Here is a 23628-nt window from a genome sequence, read left to right on the forward strand (position 1 = left end):
AAAATTTTTTAAAAGGGAGAATAAATCTTCATGTTATCATCAATTTCAAACTCTCATATGATTACGATTTTGGCAAAACATAATATATACCAATATTTGAAATCCACATTTAATTTTCAGCCTTATGAAATGAGAGTGCGAAATAATCTCGTCAACTCTTTATACATAAGAGAAACTTTCAGTGTAAATATTATGGAACATTCTGAAAAGTCATTCTATATGCATAAGATTTAAGATTAATCTAAATTTATATAAGAACAATTATAGAATATTAGTGTATTCCATTAAAATCGTAAATAAATAAATATTAAGGATTTAAAAAAAAAATTAAAACATGCATAATAAAATAAAATAATTAAATTTTTATTTATTATAAATGATACAAATAATTTTCTAACTTTAATGATGTTTAATATAAAATTAAATAGTTTTAATCGTTTTAAAGATATATGCATTTTATTTCTGACATCAATAATACAAATCGATCAATATTTGCATTTCTAGCATCAATCTATTATATATTGTGGCATTTACATTTCTAGCATCAATTTGTTATACATTGTGGCACTTGATTCTGGCAAAGGCCATGGAAGATTGTCTATTTCACAATGAAGGCGAAATTCTTTAAACAATTGAATTCCTTTCATTGAAACATCTTGTACTTCATGCAATGCCTTCAATAATTTTAACCAATTGAAATATTGGTTTTGTCTTTCTTCAACTATTGTAGTGTCATAATCATGCATAGACAAAATATCTTTTGCAAAAGGATCTTGTCTTAAACACTCCTTTCGCTCCATAAGACCACCTTGTGTCTCTATTGTTCTAGAATCTCTATATCTATCCAAATAAACTTCACCATCTATTTTTTTTTGTGATTCATTCAATTCCATAACATAATTTTTAACAATTTGTTTAAGTGAAGGTCCAAACAAATTCCTGTTTTCTTCATCTTCATCTTCAACTTCCACAATCTTCCTCTTATCCTTTCCTTTCACATGTGCATATTTGTGCCAACCCTACAATCAAAAAATTAAATGCACTAAATTTAAGTTTCTCGCTAATATATTAAACTATATCATCAATCAAAAGAGAAATAAAAGGATATTATTGTACAAACCTTAATGAGAGTGTTGATCTCATGCTTCCATTGCCAACAAACAAATACCCAAGCCACCAATTCTACCCTCCAACTTGGTAGCTTATAAACTTTTCCTCTCATAGAAAGAATATTGCAAGCAATTTTACGGTAATCTAAGAAGCGTTTCCATTCACGAGGAAGTTTTTGTGTACCAGTGGCAAATTCCTTAAACTTATATAATGTTTCAGCTTCTTTTGGGCTATATTTTGATAGCAACATTTCCCTAGTTAATCGTGCACCTTTTGAAAATGCCAAAGGACGAATTTCACTTTTGTTTATCTCATCTTGCATTTTTTGTATTTCACTTGATAAGTTGCAAGCAAGCAAAAAGAAACTTTGAAATAAGCAAGCCAACCAATGAGACACTTTTTGAATAATGCCTGTCAAATAATTGAAAGTATAAAAATTGATTAGCAATTCTTTCATTAAAAATTGAAATGACCCAATGCTTGCTTGAGGATTTAGGAAAATCACCTTGACAACTTGTTTGTAGTCTTTTACAAAAATTAATTTCTACCACTTGGCTTTCCTTCCCTAGGCTTTTATTAGATTTTTTTATTTCATCTGTATTTGAACAAAAGAAAAAATTAATCAGAATCACATGCACAAGCCAATGAACGTCAATATAAAGTTAAACATGAAAAATAATTTTATTTACCTTGATTACCTGTTTGTAGTCTGTTAGAAGAATCAATTTCAACTGATGTGTTTTCTTGCCTTGATGTGCTTTCTTGCCTTTGACTTGTATCATCTGTATATGGACAAAGGTGAAAATGTAATCATAATCACATGTACAAGCCAACAGACATCAATAAAATGTTAAACTACTTTGAAACAAGTTTATGATCTAAAGCATTTCAAATCTATATATTCTTGTTTAAAAAAAATATTTTCTAGTAATACCATTATCTGTATCAATTTCACCATAATCTGTGTCTTCATCGTCCACTCTTATTATAGTTTTTGTAGGGGGTGGATGTCCTAAATGACGTTGTAAGAACTTATCTGATTCTTCAACTACAAGATCTGGTAAACTCAAAGGAATTTGAATAATTTTACAAATAAATTTATCTGCTAAATCTCTATCATCATTATCTTCAAAATGTCTCTCAACTGCTCTTTGAATCATTTTTTTATCGATCCCCAAAATCACATTGATCTTGCATTCAGCCAGTACTAGATTTATAGCAGATAAAACCTGTATTAATTTTAAAAAAACCTTTAGTCCCGTAAAATTGTATAAATTGAAAACGTGAACATAATAATGGTAAAACATTTAATGCTTCCACATACCTCTATTATAACTTTTTCATCGCATCTATCTAGATCATCAACAAATGCTATCATTCGAAGTCGGTCCTCAGAGGCTGGCTTAAATTTTGGAAAACATGTGTTTTCAACATTGTCCGGATACAGGCCCAACCAATTCCAACACCATTCACCAACAATGAAAGAAAAAAACCAGTGAGGGTTTTTTCCAAGTTCCCCTTTCAAAAAATTGATGTCTGATATGACTTGTTGTTGATAGCCAAGATGAGCTGTATGATCTGGTGAGTTAATATACCCCATCATCTGTGTGCTCACTGGTTTCACAACAGAAATAATTGATTTTAATACTCCCCATACAATTACTATTATAGTAAAAGGTATGGATCCATATTTTAAATCTTTAAATTTTGCCTCCTTCAATAATGTCCAAGCTGCCCAAGCTATCCAGCCTGCTAGAAATGTTACCAAAAAGCAGGGTAAAAATATTTGCATGCAAATGTTAACACTATTTTTAGCCCAACTATATCTCCAGCAAGTACTGAATCTCTGTGCTCTAGTCATGACCCATTCAATTTCTTTTGTGATTGTGACTGCTAGACCAGCCCAAGCTTGATGCTCATCTCGATAGTGCCATGCATTGTATTGAATTGTTAGAATTCGAGGTGCTTCTTTCATTGCTTGTAATTGATTACTCCTCTCGCCGACCGAGCTTAACTGAAAATGAGTAGAAAAGGGAAGAGGAGATATCAGTAGAAAAAAGATAATGAACTAATAGCTCCTTCCATAATTAAAATCCTTTATTTACTGTGTGTAATGGTTGTGATTCCACTCACATTTTGATTATGCACATCCATGCATGCAAGGTACTTATAGATGGCATGGTATTCAGGATGATACTCTTCTAACAGTTTCACCAGTTGATTCTGTTTAAAATATTCGAATTATGATATTATAATTATTTGAAGAAAACAGAAAAAAAAATACCAGAGAAATATATTTAAAATATTACCCTCGTCCTGGTGAATGGTAGAAATTTGCAAATAGAGTTGTTTGGAAATAACTTGTACGCAGCATTTTTCATCTTTATATATATCTTTCGACCTTTTGTACTTAATGGCGTCTTCTTTGCTCCACAGAAATTTTCAAAAGGGAGGAGGTTTGGAAATGACAACTGAGAAGCTGCCATCAGCATAATATTTTCCGTCTACAAGTACATGCACGGGTTGAAAGGATATTAGGTATTCAGAGTAATTCAAAACTGAAATTTATTTAACACTAGAAGTAAAACGCACCTGAACCATGACACTGGATTTTCCCATGCCCCATTCACCGCAAATGCCCACCGTGATTGGAGATTCTACATATTTATTCAAAAACAGAGCAGCTAGACCTTCGGCGAAAACATTTCTTCCTGCAATAGTTTATCCAAATGTTTTTTCATATAGTATCAAGACTATCTTCTTCCAATTTAAATAAATCAATAAAAACTAAAAATTTAACATGATATACTACCGAGATTATCCACCGAGCTTGGTTTATCTTGTCCTTGTTCGTTTGCTATTTCAATTTCTTTTATTACTGTAACAAAAAATTATTATTAGAAAAACATTAAGCAAGCGCAAAATCAAATTATAAATTATAAACATAGTAAGATAAACAAGGTGCTTGGTCCGTTCTTTCCATTTGGAATAGTATGTATCTGCGATATCCGCACCTCTAATACATTTCTCATCTCGTTCTCCATCCCAGGGTTTATTGGAAGGTTTAATGTCTGCAATGTCGGCACCTCTATGTAGAAGCTCCCATGCCATATCCACATTCTCAGTCAATGCAGCCGCCTCTAACAAATGATTCCTATCTCCTGCCTTTTCCTGTAAAAGGAAATCCTTAACTAAAGGATTTACCTCTTCTCTCTCCTCTGCCGTGCCAATCCCTGCTGCTGAGGCCCACAACATAAGAGATCTATTATCATCTTCCTTCTTATATTTATTTAGGAGGCTCTGCGATATGGCTAGTGCAACCTCTGCATCCTGTACTCCAGTAGCATAGTGCAATGCTGTGCTTCCATGGGCATCGCGGTGTAAGAAGGGATCACTGACTTGTTCCAAAAGCCGCTGCACAATTCGTGTATGCCCTCCTTGTGCTGCCATTTGTAGTGCAGTCTTCCCGAAGCCGTCAGGTTGCTGAAACATTTTTTCTTCTCGAGTGTTCTCCAGTAGTTTCTCAACCATTTTAATGTTTCCTTTTGCAGATGCAAAGTGCAATGGTGTTCTTCCCTCACCATCCGTTGCATATACCAAGTTCGCTGAGGATGATTTCAATAAAATATCCACAACTGAGTGCCCCCTAATTCCTTTTGCTGCTAAATGTAAAGCATTCTGGCCCAAATTATCCTTGGCATCTACTTTTAAATTCAATTCACCAATACAAACTGTGCACAAGTGAGCTTGTCCAGTGAGTGCTGCCCAGTGAAGAAAGGTTCTTCCCCATTTATCCCCTTTTTTCACTCTGTACTCTTCCAGATATGCTCGACTAAGCAATCCAGAAACTTCTTCGTTTTCTGATTTAGCTGCATAATGAAAGAGCGTTTTTCCATATTTGTCTTGTTGGAGCTCGTTTCCAACTTTTAGCTTCAATAAATTTAACATATTCTCCAGGCAGTTTGAGTAGCCTTTGCCGATGGCCTCTCGTGCAATCTTCAAAAAAACATCTGTGGGGAGTTGGTCAATATTGGAGTCTTTGAATTCTAACAAAGCATCTACAAGTTGAGCGTAACCTCTTTCAACTGCCTCAATCAAAACGTCTCCAAAGCAATGCTTCATCTTGGAAACCTGATTTTCTACCGAATTTGAAGATACTGACAAGAGCTTTGTAAATGCGACAAACCATGTGTTTTTATAGTTCATATCTTCGCTCATACTCGCAACTATAGCTTTACTCGCAACTATAGCTTTGCTCGTAGCTTTATCCAGAAAGGACACACCATCTCTAATCTTGCAGTGATGAACAATATTAGTGGAGTAAAACTCTATTAACAATTCAGTCCATCGAATGGTCCAAAATGGAACACGCCAAAGTTCCATGAAACTAATCAAATAATCCAGCACTGTTTTGCCTTGGTCGTCCTCTTCCAACGGCAACTGTAATGGAAACTTAGAAGCGCACAAGCATTTCACCACACCATAACTTTTCACATAACTCCATTCTTTCATTTCTTTCAAGCTAAACAAATTTTGGAAGCCTCGGAACTCTGTTTCAGAATTTGTAGTTTTGAACAGCCAACATATAACTTCTGCATCTGCATTGATGGCAGCAAGAGACAGCGCATTTTTTCTCTCTTGTTCGGAGAGAACAATTTCATTATAAAGTTGCGCTCTCAACAAATTACCACTCGATGGATAGCAAGCTGTAATATCACAGTAAAGATGATAATTATATAAAGCAATGTAACTGTAAAACAAACAATACGAAGTCAATGAAAATAACAGCTACATTAAAACAAAGAATTCGCACCTGAACATTTTTTCTTCCAACCACGTGTCTCCTCATCCCACACTTTTTCCTTCACCACCAGACACCAAAAACACAGAATAATAGTAGTGTTGACTTGATAGTCAGACGAGATACGCCCGTCCAAAAGACGGGTGTTGTAGCTCTTCCCAACTTGGCGTTTAATGGCCTCCAAATTATTTCCCACTTCTTTAACCGTTGCCAAACGGTATCCGTTTGGCATTAAAGAATAAAAGTGTATTCTCTTGAACCTGAGCTTGGTAGGTGTGGACATAGTCTCTCCTGCACAATCATGAAGCAATCCAATAAATTAAAAGAAGCAAATCCTGTTCCGCTTCATATAAAATCCGTATACTTCTCTTCTCCCTTGGAAAAGAAGAGTTAAAAACAAAGTCTCGACTAAATTGATGAGTCCACAAATAATCGTTAAACTTGGGCTTTAAATATATTAAAAAGAATTATTAGTTAAAAAGTATAAATACAATTTTAACAAGGCATTAATATATGTATCATATTTCTAAGACATGCATAATAAAAAATATATATAATTATAATCATAAATTGTTACGATAAATTAAAAAAATATACAAATAAATCAATTTTATTTTAAATTACATTAAATTTAAAATATATTATTGAATAATCTTAAATATCATACTTGGATTTTTTTTCTTATTTTAATTTATTTTCAAATTAAAACTAAATCAATAGAAATAAAAATAAAAATAATCATAAGACTACACAAATTTCATTTTGTCAACCCGAGTAAATAAAAAATAATATAATTGTAATATTAAATTATTTTAATTAAATTCAAAGTATATATTTAAATAATCTTAAATAATCTTTAAAATATCATAATTTTTTTTTTTTTTTTCTTACTTTCAAGTAAACAATTCTTTCAAATTTAGATTAAATCAATAAAATTAAATATACTTAAAATTTGAAAATGGTCAAATAATTTTTTTGAAAGATTAAATAAAAAACCGTTTTATGTATAAAAAACAATTTTGGGTTTATTATTTTGTAAAACTAGTTTTCCCTTGTAATTGAAACAATTTTATGTATAAAAGTACTTAAATCAATTAAATTTAAACTACATATTTAGATGATATTAAATAATCTTTGAAATATCATAAATAAATTTTGATTTTCCCTACTTCAACTTTCAAATACTCAATCCTTTCAAATTTAAATTAAACCAATAACATTAAATATAATTAATATTTGAAATCAACTAGATTATTTTTTTAAATTTATTATATTTGAAGCTTCCAAATAACATTCCAACCATAGTTCATGTTTCCCTAACAAAACGATATTCCTTGGTTCCCTTTTTCCATAATAAAATGTCTCCAAAAGATCTCATCACATTCTTGTTACATAAAGGGTATTTGAACATCCTAAGGATGGCCAAGGATGTCCTTGATTGTATTGAAAACATTGAACTATACTTATAGAAAAAAATTATATATTTAAAACAATTATTTTGTTAAATAATCATAGCTGACTCATTTGGCAATGGCAAGAATGAGGTCATTCTCGCAGTTTAAATTTTTTTATAAAAATCTCATTACATGTGAGAATATAAATAAAATTTATTAGTTCATGTGGATAGGCAAGTTACTAATGCATTCATTAAGAATGCAATCTCTTTTATCTAACTAGTCAGATGCAATAATTAAAATTTGCGTGCCACATTTCTACAGTTTAAAATTAAGACTACATTTTATATAATTTAAATATTTTATTTATTTGATTTTCTATTGGTTGATGTAAGCATATGATCATAAGCAAATTTGAAAACCCGATTCGTGAGTGTGCAGGTTTAGGGCCCCCACGACCCTCTTGGGCAATGTAAGTTGCTTCCTTCATGCTACTGGGGTAGTTGACCTCTCTGGCTAGCTATCGCACAAAGCCAGCTCGGCTCCAATCTAGCTCATGCGTTGCCTTAGTGCTATCAGCATCTGCCCCTAGCTCACTACCATGCTGTTGGGTGTGCAAGTCGGACTAGAGCACTGCTACATCTACTGTATGTATGTATGTATAATTTTGTTCAATTTTTAATTGTTTTAAATTTTGGTTGACTATTTTGATATTTTTTATTATGATTTTTAGGTTTAATTGTATTTTTTATTTTTTATTTGATTTTGTTTTTGTTATTGTAAACATTTTAACATTTTTAGATTGGTATGCGTTTGGATCCTTTTGAACTTATTTCTTTATTCACAAATATTGATACACTTCTTTTCTGTTCTCTTTATAAAATAAGAGTCAAGGCAATGGATGCCCTTTCTAGCTCAACCAACCTATCTAAAACTAGCTTTCTTAACAGGTACATACTAATTCCTCATTAGTCATGTGTCTTATTCCTCATTAGTCATGTGTCTTCATAATCAATTTTTTTTTAAATAATTTTTAAAAAGTTAATGTGATAAGTTTCGAGTTAAATTATTCTAATATTGATAGACAAACATGTAGATTTATTATTCTACTTATAATTTATTGTTGGTAACTAATAAAATGGTTGTAGTCCTTTTTGCAAAACTACAAATACTAATAAACTTCCTAAAATTGATCTCTACACCATAAAATTGAAATAAAACCTTGTTTGAGACCACTAGTCCTAATATTACAACTTGAGTGCATGAAAAATGAATAAGTATTTTATCATGAATAGGTGCAAATACTAGTAAAATCTTTGATTAGTTTGAATATTTGGAGATGGTTTATTTTAGTTGGTTAATCCTCATTTTACAAGTTTGTGTTGAAGTTGAAATTTTCTAAGGTTGCAAGATCTATCTCTAAAAATTGTTTATTTTTCATATTTTAGAAATTGTTATTTTCATATTTTGGACATTATAGTGTATTGGCTATGTGGTCTTTTGTGGCCAGCAACTTCTGTTACAAGTTATAGTAACCTAGGAAAACCCTTCTTGTTGGCTGAGGATGCTTCTTAAAATCATTGTTCCTTGTATTTGTGGTCTAGTATCTATTGATTTAGACCATCTGTTTGTTCCAACCTGTGTTGTAATGTCTTATGTGTAAGGTTTGGCTGGTGTTTGGCTACATGTGGATGTTCTAGTTTTTTTAATTTTAGTTTGTAGAGTCTTTGGATTTGGGCTCAAGATGCCCCTAAGTGTAGAAGGTTTCAGGTCCTTTTAAAACCTGTTGTTCGTTATCGGGTAGTCTAGTTCATTTCTTGTTGGCATCTTTCTGGTTGTATGGATTTTGGGTTCCCTTCAAAACTTGTTTTATCCTAATCAAAAACAATTTTGAGATGATCTCATTCAAATTCTTTACAATGAATAGGTTTCAGAAATTTCTAAAACCTTTCATAGGTGAAAACATTATTTAGAGAGAGAAAATATGAGGGAAAAGAATCTTGTTTAGTCTACGAAGATAAAGAATATGACAAAAAAAAATGAATTATGAAAATTATTCAAAAATAAATTCAAATTAATAAAATATAATTTCAATTATTACAAATAGATTTAAAATACTATAAAAATGCTTATTATCTCTGGTTGTTCCCTCTAAATTATTTAATTTTAATTAGTTTTCTTAATATCAATCTCCAAAAATAACAAGATAATAAGATTTCAAAAATCTTAAAGAACACAGACCTAAATTTTATAACATAAACCTAATTACACCTAATTTTAAACTTTCTAATCTTTGTACTTATTAAAAAGTACCAATTAAGCCTGTGTTTCTTTGAAAATTCCATTATTAAATATTTACATATTGAAACTGGAAGTGTAAGTTACAGTAAAAGACAGGATGGCTAAAACTTCCTCAGTAATATGTCAACCTTTGGTCAGATGAGTGAAAGCAAACCCTAAATCAATAGGGATCTCATCATCGAACTGGGTTTCAATTTCCAAAAGATGTGTCTAATGTTGAAGAAAGCTAAAATATTACCTTGCAAACCAATGTAAAAGACAATCCTGGCGGAAATTTCAAATTTACCAATTATAAAAAATGCATGCATAGACTTGTTTAGGTACGAGTTTGACTTTGATTGATATAAACGTTGAATCCCAAAGACAACTTTGCACTATGAGACTGATCGTTGAATCCCAAAGACAACTATTCATAGAATACAATAGAAAATAGTCAAGAGGACAACAGAAAATACCACTTCTTGACCCTTACATAATAAATCCTCTTGTGATCATGGTACTATAAGATCTTAAATTGCATGTAAAAAAATTTAAAAATCCAATATGACATCTAACAACTAAATACCCAAAAATATTTGTATTTCATAAGGGCATTAATTTGAGGGTTAGGCTACTAAATTAAGAGTTAGAGAAAAAATCAGCATACTGTTCTATCATAGCAAATTGAATACAATTAACATTTTTTAATAAGAAATGAAACACAAATCAACTATAGGTTTCGAATCAGCCCAGTGCTCATTGTTCTCTAAAACAAAACATTTTAACAAATTTTACTTGGTTTGTCTATCATACATTGAAATTGAATCTAGAATATGATGGAAATAGATGAACCAAGGAAAATAACCGACCAGTAGAAATGGAATTCCAGCAAGGGGGATTCAAAACTTGAATCGCACTACTCCGACTCTGTTGTCCTCCAGTCTGCAGCCAGCATTACAGATGAAAGACAACTCATTGTGTTTCTACGTTGTTTCAACTAAATTAAACTCTCCTATTTAAATTTGTTTCAATTTACTTTTCTCAAAACTACAATTATGGCTGTCTGTCGGTCTTAATATCCGAGGGTCCACCCCAATCATGACATCTGAGGGTCCGTCACAAAATTTGCCTCCCGCAAGATATTTTTTAGGGGTCATCTTTACAAATCTCGAAATTTAAAGGTAAAGACACATTTCTTGGAAAACATTATTTAGAAATTTAAAGGTAAATATATTTGTTGGAAAACGTTATTGGTGTGGGAAAAGTGCTTATATAATTTTATAAATTAGATATTTTTTTCTTATATTCTGATGTATGTTTAGGAATATCAGATAGGAAGAAGAAAAAAAATGTATGAATAGCAGTTTTTAAAGTTTAAAAAAAAAGAAAAGAATGAGAATGTAAGAAGATAAGTCTTAGGGATAATGTAAAAGTAGAAGAAATAGAAATAGAAATGGAAGAATATGGATGATAGAAGAGAAAGAAAATGAATGTAAGAATATCAATATATGAAAAAGAAAAATTAAAGTAAGAATATCAATTCCAAGAAATTCAGATGGGTCAAAAAGTGAAAGTAAAAGAAAAATAAGAATATTAGTCAAGAAAAGAATAGCAGTCTTTAAAGAAAAAGAATGAGAATGTAAGAAGATCAGTCCTTAAAGTAAAAGTAAAAGTAAAAGTAAAAGAAATACAAGAATATCAATAATAAAAAGGAAAGAGTAAGAATATCAATTCCAAGAAACTCAGATGGGTCAAAAAGTAAAAGTAAAAGAAAAATAAGAATATTAGTCAAGAAAAGCATAGCAGTCTTTAAAGAAAAGGAAAAAGAATGAGAATGTAAGAAGATCAGTTTTTAAAGTAAAAGTAAAAGTAAAAGTAAAAGAAATACAAGAATATCAATAATAAAAAGGAAAGAGTGAATATCAATTGATAAAAGTAAAAGAAAATGAACATAAGCATATCAATATATGAAATCTAAATTTTCCTATATTCCATATATTTTTAAGAATATCAGTTAAAAAAAAAAGAATTAGAATGTCAGTCTAAAAATAAAAGTGAAAAAAAAGTTTATGTATGTAAGAAAAACAATATTTCAATTAAAAATAAAATGAATATACCAATATTAATCTTTAAAAAAATAGGGTAAGAAAATCAATCCCATGAAATGCAGATGGGCTAGCAATTGTTGCTATTCAAATCCATATTTAATAAAAAATTGTGGAGAGTTAGTAAAAGAAAACGTGAATGAGTGGTTGCGATTTGTTCTAAAGAAACTGGAATAAGATATTCTTCCTCTCCTAATGTCATGTCAACCTTAGTAAAGAAAAAAATCAAATCGTTGAAGACGATTCTCCAGAAGATAACCTTCACGTAGTGAAATGACAGTGATTTCAATTGGGATTCGGTAACTCCTCACTTTAAAGAAAAATAAACTAAATTTGCTGGTAGTCGTTCATTGAATATCGATGATGCTACATATATATTTAGTGCACACTTACAAAAGTAAGAATTGTAGCCCTGAATAAATTCAATTAGACCATTATTTAAATTCAACTTTTTATTTGAAGAGTTGAATTTAAATAATAGTCTAGTTGAATTTATTCAGCTAGACCATTAACTTAACCTTAAAAGTGATGCAAACCATAATCATTAGCCAAACCCTAACCATGTTGTAAATCTGAACTATACCCATTAACTTAACCCTAACAATGATATAAACCATAAACATAATCCTAATCCTAACCCTAACCCTATGATATAAACCCTAAATCCTAAGCATAACCACAATCTTAACCCTAACCCTAGCCTTAACCCTAACCATTAACCTAACCCTAGCCTTAACCCTAACCATGATGTAAATTAAAGTAAGAATATCAATTCCAAGAAATTTAGATGGGTCAAAAAGTAAAAGTAAAAGTAAAAGAAAAATAAGAATATTAGTCAAGAAAAGCATAGCAGTCTTTAAAGAAAAGGAAAAAGAATTAGAATGTAAGAAGGTCAGTTCTTAAAGTAAAAGTAAAAGTAAAAGTAAAAGAAAAAGAAATACAAGAATATCCATGAAACATATGTCATTATTATATTCAAATTATCTCTCACCTCTCTTTGAATCATTCTTTATCTATCATCAATATCACATTGATTTTATGGTGAAATTTAGTTTGTTCATCTTATTAAACTAGTTTATTAATTTATTCTCATTATCATGCATTATGGACCAAATTTTATTTAACTAATAAAAAGTAAAATCAAAAGAACAAAAATTAAAGGTTAAAAAATCCTTAAAATTTTAATCATATTTAAACAATACATATTAGAACTCTATCATCTCTAAGTGTACATCTTATTTAATAGATTAAATATTTGATATGTTAACATACATAATAGAATAATCATTTTAACTTCAAATATATTAAATTAAAATATATTCTACTTTAAAAAATCTTAATTATACATCATAGTGAACTATTGACTTTAAATTTATAATTTTTTTCTAAAAAAAAAAACACAACAATTTACATTAAATAATATAAAAAATTAAATCTTAAAGTTATCATCATAAATTTATTGATTTAAAAATCTTATAACTAAGATTAAATCAACCCATCCTACACCCATCTTAAAGATCCAAAGATCCCAAGCAAATTATTACCATGCATAAAATGTAAAACTCTAGTAACTTAAAGTCTAAAAATCATGGATCATCCTCAAAAGTGATATCATTTATATAGGCTCTTAGATTAGCCTAAATATTTATCACTATTTGTGAAACTTCTATATATTCTTTGGTGACTAGTTGCTAAGTTAGTCTTGGTATGTTTTGTTTTCTATTTGTTGACATCTGTAATGGCTTAGAGGCCCTTCCTCCTTTATCTTAATAAAAAAAACTAATAGTTTCAATGTCTTTTATAAGGATGTATTTCTCTAACTTTAGTAGGCATGCTCCTTTCTATCCCACCTTATGTCAAAGATTTAAGTGATTTTTCCGCAAAACAATATTCTCTCTAGGAAGCCAAAGAAACCTTACAAACTTTATAAGAGGTACACACATACGATATCCATATATGGCCACTTTCTAGCATTGTACACTATATTAAAAAAAAAAATAGAATTCAAGAAACCTAAATCAAGCATCTATCAACAAAATAATAAGTAGAAACTCTATTTTTCTAGTTTTACGTAACTAAAGAAAGAAAAATCATTAAAACACAATTTCCCTGAAACCATGAGTAAATAAGATTTAATCATAAGAAAAAATAATGGCATAAATACTTATTTATAGAAAGAATGATGACATTTTTTTTATTTTAGTTCTGCATGTATAAATCTTAGAGCTTAAATGGTAACCTATTATTATGACACCCTAGTTGATGCTACTAGTGGATTAGATCAATTGGGTGAATTGACTTTTCACTAAAGGTATTCAATCATGTGACCCTAAGAGGATGCCCAATCACAAGGGGCCACCCACGAAACTATTTCAATATGCCTAATCACAAGGATGCTAAAGATTTATGATGAATATGCCACCATAAACTTGTCCAAAGAAGTAAGAAGATAAGATGATCTGATATCTAGTAACAACAATAAATTTTAAAGCTATTGCCAATTTAACCATAAATTTAGTATTGCCAATTTAACCATAAATTTAGTCACGATAATGCCTAATGTTGGAGGCCAATGGTGGATCACATGCTACTAATTTCCACATCTATGTTCTTTTCCCTCAGTGTCATAGTCATCACTTGTTTAGCCTCTAAATGTGACTGGCCATCTTATTGGATTGTTTGTATACGGAGTTGGAAGTTAAATAGCAACAGTGTGTGTGATCTTCCTTTATTGTTTTTCTTTTTTCAGATGAATGTCACTATATTATTTAACTATATTAATATTACACATTATTAAAAAAAAGTGGGCAAAATAATTTATATCTCAATAAAGAGTAAACTAAAAATACAAAAGGTTGTTAAGGAGCAAAAGTTATGCAGGTTAATCAAGGAGAGGTATCACAACCTTTTGATTTTCCCCATACATCAATGGGGTTTAGGTTGACATTGAAGGATCCCACCCTTCATCACATGTTTCCTCAACAAGTATCTTAATGTCACCTTTAGTTTGAGTATTATGAACAAGAGAAAAGGCAAGAGCCAACCTAGAAATTTATCAAAACTCAACCAACAACATGACAATGATCAAGGGTTATAGGATAAGAAGAGAGGTAAATGTTGAGGCCACCCTTGGTGAGAATTATTTCTTCTACTAGGAAACTAAGAAGCCTAAGAAAAGGGGTGTTGAAAAATGGCGAGCGAAGGTGGCGAATTCGGCAGAGACAGTGGCAACAGCAGGCTCCTAACCGACGAGCAGGTGGTTGTGGCTCCGATCCAAGGCAGGGGAGGTCAGGGGAAGATTAGATCATGAAGTGACGAAGCTGATGAAGCCGTTCCCATTGAAGCTATGAGGAGCCAGACTACTGGCAAGTGACCAGCTCTCGAGTCACCAGCAAGGAAAGATTAGATCCCAGGTCGGCCATGGAAGGTGGATGTACCTAATCCCGTGTAGAGAAGATATAAGGATATAAGACCTCAGAAGAAAATAGATATTAGTCATCCCTACACAAATAGTAACCTTAGGCCAATAAACTTGTAAGCATGGAAGAAGAATGGCTTTTCATGGAGCAATGATGGTTGGTTTTGCAATGTGAAGCTTCTTGCTACTGAGTTGGCACGCAATTGGAATTCATTATTAAATCTTAATCCCTTTGTATTGGAGACAGAAAGATTTAACATCCATAATTTCCATAGGCAAGGTTTCAACCCACCACCGGGTAATGGCCCTAAAAAGTTTCGGAATGGGTGGTTTAGGCAAGACAGAACTTCATGAGCCGATCATGCAGAGGTTTGGCGGTCCATTGCTCTGGTTAGAAACCAACGATCTAACTTGAATCAAGTGGGGAAAAATGAACCCTGGCGAAGATACCAACCATCAGCTTATCTAAACATTCACATACCAGTAAGGAAAATCTCAAGACCCACTTTTATTTTGGATGATAACAAGATCAATTTGGCTAGGTCAAATCTTCAAGATTACTGTTTTTTTACTTAATGGGGTGGAGGTAAATGGTTAAGGGGAAATTTTGAGAAATGGTGTAGATCGCAATGGGGGGAGGACATTAACTTTAATGTTCTTCCGAATGATTACTATATGATTGAGTTTATGAAAAAAGAGGACATATGGAATGCTAAAAATAAAGGTCCTTATACTCTGGATGGGATTGGAGTGCATATTATTGATTGGATACCTAATTTTAATCCTCGGTTTCATACCTTACCAGAAAGCATAGTCTGGTTAAGGCTATACAAATTCCCATCGAACTATTGGCACATTGAGATTATTAAAGACATTTGCAAAGAACTTGGCACTTTTGTATCTGTCAATGACGTTTTAGAGGATAGGGTTTGGGGTAGTTTTATCAAGATATGCATTAATACCAGCCAAATTTCCAAAATCCCAGAAGAAGTCAAAATTATTGGTGCCGACAAGGTATGGATTCAAAGGATTGACAGAGAAGATCAGTTGCATCTTTGCCCCCATTGCTTCTCAAGGGATCATATTGGCCTTGAATGTGAAGTTTCGGCCTCTATCTTAAGAAGTTATGCTTGTGTGCAAACTAAGTTGACTGATGTGAAGTCATATAAGGAAAATATAGAAATACTGGGAACAAATGATGTAGAACAATCCTCAGCAGCCAGTATGAAGGAGGTGGAAATTAATAATCATGTTGATAATTCTCCCCTCGTTCTATCTGGCCAACAACAAATCCATACTAACAATAGTGATAGTGCTCGAGCTCTACTAAATCTATTGGAAGATGCTAAATCCTTTCAAAATGATATTGCAACAGAGCTCGCAGCCTCTCTTTCCTTAGAATCCACTAAGATTGGTAAATTTAGGGTGACAAAGGATGAGAATATTCCCCCTCTGCCAGTTGATCCAAACACCTCCGGTGTTTTGGGCAAGAAAGGCATGACCACTGACTTGGAAGAAGGAGAAATTGCTTCCTCTACGTCGGAATGGGAAGAAGATTTTGAACCAATTGCCAACCTAATAATGGATAATACTGTGAAAGGTTTTGGGAAGACTGCTTCATATATTAATGCTCCAAACTTTAAACCAAAGGGCAAAAGGGGGCACAAATCAAGGAAAACAATGCTGAAAATCGCAGGTGCGGCTAGTGGGCAGTCCAAACTTTATTTAGGGAAGGGGACTCCCCTTCCCCAGGATCAATGAGGCTACTATCCTAGAATGTCAGGGGCCTTAATGCCCCTGACAATCTGAGGGGGCCTCTGGTGGTATGGGAATAATCTGGAATCCTATGAATGTTAAAATCACACTCCTTGGAGAAGATAATTATTGGCAACATTGTCTGGTCACTAGTTTATGCAAAAATGAGAGTTTCAATCTCTTCAATGTCTGTGGACCCTCTACTACTAATGACAAACGAGATCTTTGGGCACTTCTATCAAACAGATTCCAAAATATTTCTAAGGGCAGTTGTGTTTTTGCAAGCGACTTCAATGCTATACTGGCAGGTAATGAAAAGAAGGGTGGTATTCAAAGGATTGGCACGGTTCAGAAAGACTTCTAGGAATATGTAGAAAAGAATCAACTATTGGATGTTGCCCCGAAGAATGGATCATTCACATGGACAAATAGGAGAACTAGTTTCACTAACATTGTAGAATGTCTAGACTAGTTTTTGGTGGCTAGTGATTGGCTTGAATAAAATCTTATCCTTGAATCAACTATTCTACCCCTTGTAGGATCAGACCATTTCCCTATTTACCTAAATGTGTCTATAGGACAATCCAAGGGTGGCAACCCTTTCCAGTTTGAGATGATGTGGCTCAGAGTGTTAGAACTACATGACTTGATACAAGCATGGTGGAATGAGCCGGTACTAGGAAATAACTTGAGGTTGTTCAGGCTAAACAAGAAGCTCAAGTATATTAAGATCAAAATCAAAGAGTGGAACTTGAGTCAATTCCAAAACATCCATAAGGAGAAACTCAGGGTCACAACAAAGCTGGAGGAAATTACCAATTATGTCATAAAGATAGGCATGAATGAAGAACTTTGTAAAAGGGAGAGCTCTCTTAAGGCTAAACTAAATGAAATTCTTCGGCGTGAAGAAATTCACTGGAGGCAGAAATATAGGGAACTTTGGCTCAAGGATGGGGATAGAAATACCAAGTTCTTCCACAGATCTGCTATTGCAAACCGAAATAGGAACAAAATATCAAAGATTGTGAGGTCGGATGGTAGTATTGCCAGGGATTATGAGGATATTGCTCAAGAAGCAGTAAGACATTTTGAATCTCTGATGAATGGTAAATGCCAGAGTGGTCAGGAAGTAAGAAACAAAATTTGAGACTCAATCCCTTCTTTAATCACTGATAGACACAATAAAGAGCTCTTCAAACCCATTGACTTAGATGAAGTTAGGAAAGTTACCTTCCAGCTGAATCCTGATAAGACTCCAAGCCCTGATAGTTTTCCTTCGGCCTTCTTTTGGCATTTCTAGGACATTATTGCCCAGGACCTACACCTAGTGGTAGAAGAATCCAGAAAAAGAATGACTATGCTGGGAGCTATAAATCACACCTTTCTAGCTTTAGTCCTGAAAAAGAAAAACCCTCAGCAAATGGGTGATTTTAGACCAATTTCATTATGCAATTCAGTCTACAAAATAGTAACAAAGATCATTGCCAATGGAATGAAACCTCTTCTAAAAAATATTATTTCAGATGAGCAGAGTGGCTTTGCCCCTGGATGCTCTATTGTTGAAGGCATCATCACTACTCATGAAACACTCCACACTACAAGGAAAACTAAAGATTCTTATATGATTTTAAAGTTGGATATTATGAAAGCATATGATATGGTGGAGAGGGAATTTCTTGTAGAAGTATTGAGGAAATTTGGCTTCTGCAATGAATGGATCACATGGGTCAAGAATTGTCTATCAACACCCAAATTCTCAGTTTTGGTTAATGGTTCATCTCATGGTTTCTTCCCTTCAATGAGAGGTATTCTCCAAGGGGATCTTGTGTCACCATTTTTGTTTATAATTATGGCTAAAGCCTTAGGTTGATTGATTAAATCTCTTCACCATAATGGTCATTGGTTGGGTGTCAATGTGGGTACAGGAGTTGAACATTCAACCCACTTGCAATTTGCTGATGATACTATTCTATTTGGAGTCACTAGTAGAAGAGAGGCAAGGACTGTAAATACTTGTGTGAATGACTATTGCAAGGCTTCAGGGCAAAAAATCAATTGGAACAAGTCAGAAGTTTTCTTTATCAACACTTTGCCAAATATGCAAGGTGTTCTATCAAGAATCCTCAATTTAAGAGTTGCAAACTTTCCACGTAAATTCCTTGGGACTCCTCTTTTCATTGGCAGTAATAAGATTTGCTATTTGATGCATCTTATTGAGAAATGTAAATCTAGGCTTGAAAATTGGAAAGGGAAGTGATTATCATCTGTCGGTAAGCTTACTATGATAAAATCGTTCGTCTCTGCCATACCGGTTTTTTCCATGGCTTGCTTGAAACTATCGGCAACCATAGAAGATGAGTTAATTACTATAATGAGGAATTTCCTTTGGAATGGGTCGGATGACAAAGGGAAATTTCCCCTGACTGCCTGGAATAAAATAAGTCAACCAAAAAATGTTGGGGGTGCTGGAATTCGATAGATTTCTATTATGAATTTGGCTATGGGAGAAAAATTAGTATGGGAAATTTGTAGAGGTGGTAATCAGAAGTGGGTAAGAATCCTAAAACACAAATATCTGGACTCACTTGAGCCTAAAAGGATTCTCACAGTTATCAACCCACCCAGGGGTTTGGCCATTTGAAATTTTACTCTAGAATGCAAAGAAATCATAAGTGATTAGGTCACTTGGGATGTCAGAAATGGGAGGAATGCATCCTTCTGGTTGGATTCTTGGAGTGGCAAAGAAGCCTTGTGTCAGAACCCTACTCTTCAATCTATAAAAAAAAAAAAACCATGTCGGCTTTGAGGACACAAAGTTTGTGATTATGGTCATTCAGTTAAGGAGAATGGTATTGACAGATGGGTGTGGAATTCTCTGGACCCCTTGGACTTAGTCCAAAATCAGAAAGACATTTTTGTCAGTATTCTAAGGAATCGAATCATTCATCCATCCCTAGATGAGTACATCATTAGATGGTGTGGCTCGTCTAATGGTAAGTATAAGGTATGTTTTGGCTATAATTTGAAAGAAGTTGTTGTAGATAAGAAGGATTGGCAGATTAATCTGTTCTGGAATAGACATCAACTTCCAAATGCAAGTTCCTTTGCTTGGATGGCTTTTTAGAGGAAGATTATAACCAGTGAAAGACTCCTTAAATTGGGTATTAATGGGCCTAGTAGATGTGTATTATGTCAAAATCAAGAGGAGACCATTGATCACCTTTTTCTTCACTGCAAATTCTCCTGCAACTATTGGTGGCATTTTATGGGCAAATTAAATCTTGCATGCCCTTTTTCGAAAGGTTTGGATGATTGGTTTCTACTATGGCCTAAATCAAAATGCAAGGTGTTATTTGGGGACTTATTTTTCATCTTTCCCTCATTGTTGATTTGGGAAATTTGGAAAAAGAGGAGTCGTAGAATTTTCCAGGATAAAGATATGGGCCAAACTGACCTCTGTGGGAAAATTGAGAATCACCTGGTTGAGCTCCTGAATGAATCGGCTAAGTCCAAATCACTGAAAAAGAATCTATACACTGACTAGGATTAGAAGCTAAATCTTGCATTCCCAAATTTGATCATCCCCCTGCTTTTTGGAAGTGGTAACCCTGAGATACCAGTTAATCCAAGATTGGATGTTAAATGGGAAATTCCAGATCCAGGGTGGCATAAGATAAATAAAGAAAGGCCTGCTTAATTTAAGCATATCAATCTCTTCCCCTTTCTTGCTCTATTATTTATACAATGGATACACCGATATTGTTGGAGGCAAAATGTCATCAGATGGCATTTCTATGCAAAATTTCTGATAAGCGCCTGCAATTGGTTATTTCCTCAAACTACCCTTTGATTCTGCACTGTGTAAAAAGAATTTTGGGGAAGGAATTCTTAAATGCTTACCACAGATATAGAGCCAATGTAGACATTCTGACTTTCTTTTTAGCGATGTTGCTCTACATGGGGACTAGCAAGCAAAGGGCGAAGCTGCTCACTCAAATGGTGTCTGAGCACTGCTTCCTTGGGGAAATTGATGTCGTACTAGATAATGTCGATGGCAATCTCAGAATGCCCTTTCCCCAAAATTATTATATGAGTTTGGGAAATGGTGTGGAGGTGAGGAAAGAGGTGATAGTAACGTCTCTTGATTTCAAAGCCTTGGAAGCCTCCTGGTCTAACATTAACAGAAATATTGAGTTCCTTTTCAAGGTTATCAGAATACTGCTCGGCTTCACGGCTGCCTGGAGAAGAACCTATATTCAGGATGAAGGGCTTTCGAGCAGAGGAGACATTGGTATTTGGGCCAACGGTGACATAGATGATGGCAACTCTTGGGGTCTTGGTCGTGGTGAAGAGTGGTTTCCAGACGATGTCTGCCACCCCTGGGAAAAAGCGGAATCGTTGGCTCATGCTGCTTGCGGGAATGATTGCTCGATAATATTGGATGCTCCTGCTCCCGGTGACAAGGACCCAGATTCAAGCTATGAAGAGTCTTGAAATGTTGTGACCTCCTCGGCTCTATGTGTTAGTTCTCTTTGGTATTCCATTTCTCAAGTTCTTTTTACTGTTAAGAAGATTGTAGGCCTTTGGCCAAATTAGGCATAGTAACAGCCAACATTTTGTTCTCATCCAGTTGATTTTTTCTAGCAATGTAGGATCCATGCCACCTCGATTGGTTTTTGGTCGTTGTTTGGAGCAATGGTAGGGGGTTTCCTTCCTGGTTCTTTCCCCTACGTCTCTTTCAGAACCAAGTTTGTATTTTTCAAATTTTGATTAATACAAGGGTGTTGCCCCTCTGTAGTTAGTGATCTATTAAAAAAAAAAAAAAGAAGCCTAAGAAAGGGCATCATGGTCTCAATAATTAGAATGGTTTTGATCCCTATGGTACTCATGAGGTAAAGATTGGCCTTGACTAGAAGTAAAAGTTCAGGCAACCTTGACCATAGTTCAAGGGGCACTTCCCTAATGATTGAGAAGCACTTGTGAATGTGTAGCCTCAAGGTAAAATGAAAATTGGAGTAGATCATAGCTTTAGAATAAAGTGAGAAACTCGAATCAATTGTATTACCAAAAAATAAAGTAGAATTTTTGTTCTTCCAAGTGCTAAAAAGAATTTTCACTCAAAACCTTGCCAGATTTTAGAAAATTAGGAAGAAATTAAATGTTGATACCATTGTAAAACTATATGCCATGAAAGAGGAATGGGCCCAAAAGGTTTTGAAGAAATAAATATCTAGATCTAGGCTACTTGAACACTATGACAAACCCAAAATAGGTACCTAAGAATTTCTTAGTGACCACAAAAAGGGCATCTAGGATCCTTAATTCTAATATGGATAAGTCTAGAACCAACAAGATATCCTTGAAATAAAAGAAACCAAGAAAAATGAGCAAGCTTGGATGGAATGGCATCTTACTAGATAATGGTGAATCGTGATTCCAAATACTCAAAATAGATTGAAGTAACCATCTCTAGTTCAAAATAAGGAGCACAAGCAAATGAGGCGAAATACAACAATACCCCTTGTGAGGCTTATAATTATAAAATGGTTTGTGAGGATACCATTTCAAATCATTTCTGGTTTTAAACTATGAACCCTAATATAATGGATAATATAAGGTGGCTTAACAACAACAAACTCTTAGTAGGTTCCCTACTCTTGTGTGCACAATTGAAACTTGTCCTTGGCTTCATGCCACAATAGAGTATTCCTTGTAGTTCTAGAAAATATATTTTTTTTAAATGATTCCATTCTTGAAAAATTGCAAGGCATTGATCGAAGAAATTTGAGCAAGTGTATGATCCTAACAAGTAAGAACTAGATATGACCAGAAGTAATGTTGATTAATAGAAAGAGAACTATGGAATCAACTCTTTTTAAATGCTTCTGATAGGAAAAGTTTCTGAAATTTGAATAAGATCCTTCATAATGAGAAGGGAGTGAAGCCCAATATTTTTCCAAGGATTTTTCTCAAGAGGACACTTAAGAAAATACAATGCCCTAAAAATGATTTTTCAAGCCTCATTCCCACCAAAGGCTTTAATGATCCATTTGGCACAAAGAGCCATACCTATCATTGAACAAAAAGTAATTGAAAGCCTCTTGAGTCATAAATAAGTCCTAAAAAGGTTTCTAATAATATTTTCAAGCTTAAGTAGGAGGATTTCAATGGCATAAGCAATAGGAAGAGTAATACACATGGGTAGCTGCTAAAATTTTAGAACAACTTTGAAATTTGCTTATAAAAGATATGAGATTAGTGATTCGATAAACCAAATTTCTTTCAATTTTAGAAATGACTACTTTCCATAGTGGTGTTGAAGAATCTTGGAAAGAAAAAACATTGCCCATAAATTTTAAAATCCACCCATAGTTAATCCACTTCTAACCAAAGGAATCAAGCCAAGGATGCTTAGGGAGAAAGAATGGACAATAGCATTGATTTTTTTCCATTGACAACTAGAAACATAAGGCTTTCGAAACATATCCGAGAAATTAAGAGCCTATTTGATGTTGGATTCCTCTTCCGAAAGAGTGAGAAAAGAATCATCAACAAAGTGCCCATTCACTAATTGAGTAGAAGATTTGGGTAGAGATACCCTTGACTAGCTATTGGGAAGATTAATAGAGTTCCTCCTTTCCCCACAAGCTCAACTGAAAGTTCAAGCTCAAGTTCAAATCCTCCAAGTTCGCCAAATTTTTTTAATACAACAAATTTATGTGACAGTTCACCTACAATATTAGATAAAAGAAATACACAAAGTTT

General features: G+C 33.4%; 1 protein-coding gene across 6 annotated transcripts in view; it reads right to left on the reverse strand.

Moving 5' to 3' along the window:
- Nucleotides 1-441: 441 nt before the first annotated feature.
- The window catches only part of LOC131070135 (uncharacterized), a 76050-nt gene continuing 52863 nt past the window's right edge, over nucleotides 442-23628 (reverse strand). For 3 of the 6 annotated variants that reach the window (XM_059216723.1, XM_059216731.1, XM_059216726.1), the window contains 13 exons: nucleotides 10455-10527; nucleotides 5924-6202; nucleotides 4125-5816; nucleotides 3923-3988; nucleotides 3703-3821; nucleotides 3420-3614; nucleotides 3244-3333; nucleotides 2435-3124; nucleotides 2045-2339; nucleotides 1800-1892; nucleotides 1616-1705; nucleotides 1121-1521; nucleotides 442-1019 (listed from right to left, as the gene is read on the reverse strand). In XM_059216723.1, coding sequence (XP_059072706.1) covers nucleotides 531-1019; nucleotides 1121-1521; nucleotides 1616-1705; nucleotides 1800-1892; nucleotides 2045-2339; nucleotides 2435-3124; nucleotides 3244-3333; nucleotides 3420-3614; nucleotides 3703-3821; nucleotides 3923-3988; nucleotides 4125-5816; nucleotides 5924-6194 — 4491 coding nt within the window. In that variant the 5' untranslated portion in view covers nucleotides 6195-6202; nucleotides 10455-10527 and the 3' untranslated portion in view covers nucleotides 442-530. Of the gene's footprint in view, nucleotides 1020-1120; nucleotides 1522-1615; nucleotides 1706-1799; nucleotides 1893-2044; nucleotides 2340-2434; nucleotides 3125-3243; nucleotides 3334-3419; nucleotides 3615-3702; nucleotides 3822-3922; nucleotides 3989-4124; nucleotides 5817-5923; nucleotides 6203-9892; nucleotides 9989-10454; nucleotides 10528-23628 lie in introns of those variants that run through there. The other 3 variants (XM_059216729.1, XM_059216725.1, XM_059216722.1) reach the window with 2 other exon arrangements.

Source organism: Cryptomeria japonica, chromosome 1 (assembly GCF_030272615.1).
Source record: "Cryptomeria japonica chromosome 1, Sugi_1.0, whole genome shotgun sequence".
NCBI classification, from domain to species: Eukaryota; Viridiplantae; Streptophyta; class Pinopsida; order Cupressales; family Cupressaceae; genus Cryptomeria; species Cryptomeria japonica.